This window comes from Haliotis rubra, unplaced genomic scaffold (assembly GCF_003918875.1).
Source record: "Haliotis rubra isolate DU_JTF1 unplaced genomic scaffold, ASM391887v1 Scf783, whole genome shotgun sequence".
NCBI classification, from domain to species: domain Eukaryota; kingdom Metazoa; phylum Mollusca; class Gastropoda; order Lepetellida; family Haliotidae; genus Haliotis; species Haliotis rubra.
Genome location: NW_025767505.1, coordinates 59,833 through 64,832, shown reverse-complemented (window position 1 = coordinate 64,832; position 5,000 = coordinate 59,833). Strand labels below are relative to the sequence as shown.

Genomic DNA, 5,000 nt, shown 5'->3' with positions numbered 1-5,000 from the left:
TCTAGCCTCTTGTGTTTGATGGAAAACTCACAAATGCACAGGTTGTATGGGTAGACCTTAGCGACAATACCTGTTAGACCGCCTGGCGAGACCAGGCTATCCCACAGCGATACAGGGATTTCAGTACGAATGTAGAACCATCAATCCACACACAACAATGCATGCAGCACGGAAACCCGCTTTCACAATGCGGTAGCCCGTGTGTGAGTCACGTTTTGAGTGAGATAGCGAGCGCTTATTATACTCACTAAACCCGGATACAGCCAGGATATAAACCCTATATTCGCCCTAATACCGCAGAGCAAGCGCACGCACATGTACGGACTAACGAAAACATTAACTTGATGCCTGCAGGAATCGACTCCGGATAGTCATAAGAATTCCGTTCTCGCGTGCACGATTCTGAAATGGGAAGGCGTATTTTCCCAAGACTCCCGACCGTGCTGTAATATCGGCCGCGCAATCCCTCAAAGGAAATGCCGGATGTTTAAGGTGACACCCCTGGGCGGCGTCAGCAACCACCAAAGCACCCATACATGCCACTAACATTTGCAACCTATTGAAGGTCCGGGACAGGAAAATATTGATCTTCAGTAACTCCAGCGCTTGCCCAGGAAATCTGCCCATCGATCAGATTGGTCAAGGCTCGCTGGCTTGGATTGACATTATGCATCCGGTCCGGAAATTGCGCAGCTCGATGCTCATGCTGTTGATCACTCATGATTGGACCAGACTCGATTATTTACAGATTTTCGCCATATGGCTGGACTCATTGCTGGAGTAACTGCGTAAAACTAAACTCACCTCACTGTACTCACCAAGCAACAGCACGCACCTACACGACTATTCAACTAGACAATCAATCTACTCAGCGAAACGCGTGTTGTATACTCATTGTGATATAATTAGGATCACATCTATGACGTCACTCTGCTGTTTATAGTTTTTACGATTCCAATATTTTTCACGAATTGATATTTGGTTGCTAAGAATGCATGTTTACATTATTCATGGAAACCTGGATTTAGGTAGAATGGAAAAGGACCTCCATTGACCTTCTAGAAATGGATTGATAAAATGAGAAAAGAAGTTCATCACTTCAATGGTTGTTCATGTACTCCCTACAACGCACACTAGGTTCAAGCTGACTACTTTTAACCCTACCCGTGAAGATCCAGTTTAGAGGTTGGTCTCTCAGTGACACATGCTTGTTGTAAGCAGTGTCTAAGCGGGACTAGCTGGTCAGGGCCTGCTGACTTGGCTGGATTACGTGCTCAACATCGTGTCCTATATGAGATGGGTGATTTTCATACTACGTTGGATCGCACTGGATTGTCTGGTCCAGCCACTCCACCCAGCCCCAGCCAGCCACCTCTACCACACAGCCAGCTTTCACCTCACTTACAATTACACCCCCCACCCCACCCTTCACCCAATCCTAAGCTACTCAGAGTAGCTCTGCCAGCTTACTCCACTATTAACTGGCCAGCGATCCTCCACTACCCCCAGCCAGTGTTATTTTCCACAACTCTGCCAGCTGCTCCATCACTCTGCCATCTGCTCCACTACCCAGCCAGATGCTCCACCGCTCCGCAAGGCACTTCCACTAATCCACCCCAATACCTGCTTACTCCACATCACTCCTGCCAGCTACTCCACTACCTAACCAGTTATTCCAATAAAACTAATATTGTTATATTTAGAAAAGGTGGCCGGATATCTTCTAAAGAAAGGTGCTCTTTAATGACCAACCTTGTAATTGTCTCACAGTTATTACACTTATCTTGAGTATTAGCTTTTACATCTGCTTTGAACTGGAAAAACATCAGCTAAAGAAGCATTGATAAGTCTTTTATCTCTGCCTTGTGTAAAATTGGTGTTGGACGCCCAGTATTTACTTTAAACTATTTGATTGTCAAATTCGGCCTATTCTTTTTGTATGGATCCGAGGATTTAGGGGATTCCAGATGTATGAATGCATAGAAAAATACATCTGATGGCCTGTAAGTAAAATTTTTAAATGTAGGACCCTCAACACCCAATTGTATGCGTGTGTACGGTGGATGTGGGAGGTATCCCCTGTATATAAATGCTCATATTCGATGTACTTAAATCTCTGGTTTAAGATATTGTGAATGCAACAACATAGATTTACCCAAAGGCTTATAGCGTAACGCTTGTTTATTTGGACAATATTGGTAAAAGTGACGATAGGCATCTCATGTAAAGAAATCTTCTGTTTTCACGCATGGTTATGGTTTTTGTATGGTTAAGTCAGTCAGTTGGTGATCCAAGTTTGTTTTTAACTCAGTTTCGAGAAAGAAGTCTTAATATGTTTTAATCAAGAATGGTATTCAATAATACATAATAGTTCACGAAATTTTGCGACTCTTATAGAATATACAAATCCACTACTCAGCCGGAGGAAATATCTAATAGATTTTTTTAACATCAAAGAAATTAAAGATACCCATTTGCTTACGTTTTAGGTTACGTTTGATCCAACATAATGTAGTGAAACGAAGGAGGGCGTTTTTATATTGAACCCGATGCAGAGAGTGTGCCCACTGTGTAATATAGATGTGGAAATGAAATCCATTTTGACTTACATGTCCCTTTGTATAAAGATTTGCGTACGAAATATATAGCTGGAATATTTATCTATATAAAGCTACCTACATTAACATTCCGCTTCGCCTTTCATCAACTGACCAGCGTAATAACTAAAGGCTGGCCGCCCCACTAATATCGAATTATGCTCTTGATAAAACATAACTGTCCTGATAAAAGTTATGTAGGTCCATCATTATTTCACTACTTGTACGCGGATTTGCAGTTTTGGATCACTAATTACTACTTATTGCACCATATGGCCATAATGTAATAGCCCTTATGCTCCAATGTATGGGCGGAAGGCTGCTTTGGCCTGTGAAATAAAACCTCTTCGGCTTGACTTTGACTACCTGGCCAGCTGCTCCATCACTCCTGCCGGCTACTCCACTTTCACCTAACCAGTTATTCCACTGCCTAACCAGCTGCTCACGCCACCTAGCCATCTACTCAACTACCCAGCCCACTGCTCCACTGCCCGCCACGGCTGCTCCACTACCTCACCAGTTATTCCATTTACCCACCAGCGGCACCACTACATACATGCTTAATGGCTTCTCCCCACTCTGCCACCTGCTCAGCCACTCTGCCATCTACTCCCTTTTCTGCAGCCAGATTACTCCCACTACCCGCAAGGTACTCCACTACCACCACCAACCAGTTATTCCACTGCCGGGCCGGATGCTACCACTGCCCCAGCCTCTCACCGTTTCTTGTTAACTGCTCCAATGCACCCTGCCTGCTGCTCCGCCCTCCAGCTGCTCCACTACTGCGTAGCGGCCAGATTGCTCCCCGCTCTGCCAGCTGCTCACGCCACTCTGTTAACTTCTCCGCTACCCTGCCCGCTGCTCAACTGCCCGCCAGCTGCTGCACTGCCTCACCAGCTGCTCCACTGCCGCCAGCTGCTCCGCTGCCTGCATTAGCAGCCAGCTGCTTCCCCATCTTATGGCTGCTTTCAACCCATCTGCCTTGACTGCTCCGCTACCCGTCAGCTGCTCCGCTATTGCCGCCTGCTGCTCCACTGCCTAACCAGTTATTTTCCACTGCAACCAGATTGCTCCACTACCCCGTAGCTGCTCCACCACTCTGTTAAAACTGCTCAAATTACCCTGCCTGCTGCTCCGCTGCCCTCCAGCTGCTCCACTGCCTACGTAGCCAGGTGCTCCCCTGGCGCTCTGCCAGCTACTCCGCCACTCTGTTAACTGCTCCGCTACCCTTGCCCGCTTCTCCACTACCCCGCCAGCTACTCCACTTTCACCTCACCAGCTACTCCACTACCCGCCAGCTGCTCCACTGCACAACCAGTTATTTCACTGCCAATCGAAGCTATTCCGCCGCCTGCAAGATTGCTCCGCTTCACCAATGGCTGCACGAAAGCTACCCCCGCAAGATTTGTCCTATTTGCATCCACTTCAAAGATGAGGGATAGAGATTTTGTGTGGTCATGCTATTGACCACTGGCTGGCATGCTCGATTATTTGCAGGTCTCCATTGTATGGCTGGGATGTTCTTCTTCTTTGGCGCTTGGCTTCACGCCTCCCAGGACTGACCATGTCAGAGTACGAGGTGTCGGGTCATTTCACCGGGTCGCTATGATTTCGTAATGCGCTATACCATTAGCAGTCACGTTTTGTTGAAGAGCTACAGCAATACTTATCATGAACTGTCATTCTGTGGAAGTGAGGGTTTGTTAATTTGACAACCAACGTGTACCACGTGATACTTTAGGAATGTTGCTGGGCTGTTTTCTGCTCACCGGGTTATTCGACATCCGGGTTCAACATTTACTTCCTATCTGGAGCGTGAGGAAGAAGCATATTTTATTTGAAGCTGGAGTAAAGCGGACTATTAAACGCCCATTACATATGCAGACAGCACAAAATGTGCAGAAGATATAACATTGCAGGAAAATAAACGCGTGACAGCCTACAAAGCGCGACCGGTTGGAAAACGTTGGAACATTGAGTGGTGAAGGGTGAGGTGATATGGGGTTTAACGTCGTGCCGGAGATATTTCGCTCATATGACGACGTGCATGCGTGTCAATAATATTATGCGCGGCTGTAACACCTTGTGCAGCCAGACTTCCGAAAGCTGGTTTTATAGTGCTAGCCCACTGGGGATACCATGCCGCAGTGAAGCATGAATACCCGCTCAGACACATTATACTGACTCGGAACCAACCAGTCACCTTTGTTGTACCCATTAAGGCCGAGCGCCAGGCAGGGACCAACAGAAATTACCATATTTTAACGTCTTTTGGTATGACTGGTATGATCGAACCCGCGACCTTCCGCTCTGGGGCGGACGCTTTATGTTTCTGGCTACACCTCGATAAGCGGTCAGATCTTAGTTGTTAATACGGTAACAAACAACCAGTACGTAATGGCG

At 46.7% G+C, this 5,000-nt stretch overlaps 1 protein-coding gene across 1 annotated transcript in view; it reads left to right on the top strand.

Moving 5' to 3' along the window:
* The first annotated feature begins 4,340 nt into the window (after positions 1 to 4,340).
* The window catches only part of LOC124260984 (extensin-like), a 1,975-nt gene continuing 1,315 nt past the window's right edge, over positions 4,341 to 5,000 (top strand). Inside the window, exon 1 of the mRNA XM_046695302.1 lies at positions 4,341 to 4,412. Coding sequence (XP_046551258.1) covers positions 4,341 to 4,412 — 72 coding nt within the window. The remainder of the gene's footprint in view (positions 4,413 to 5,000) is intronic.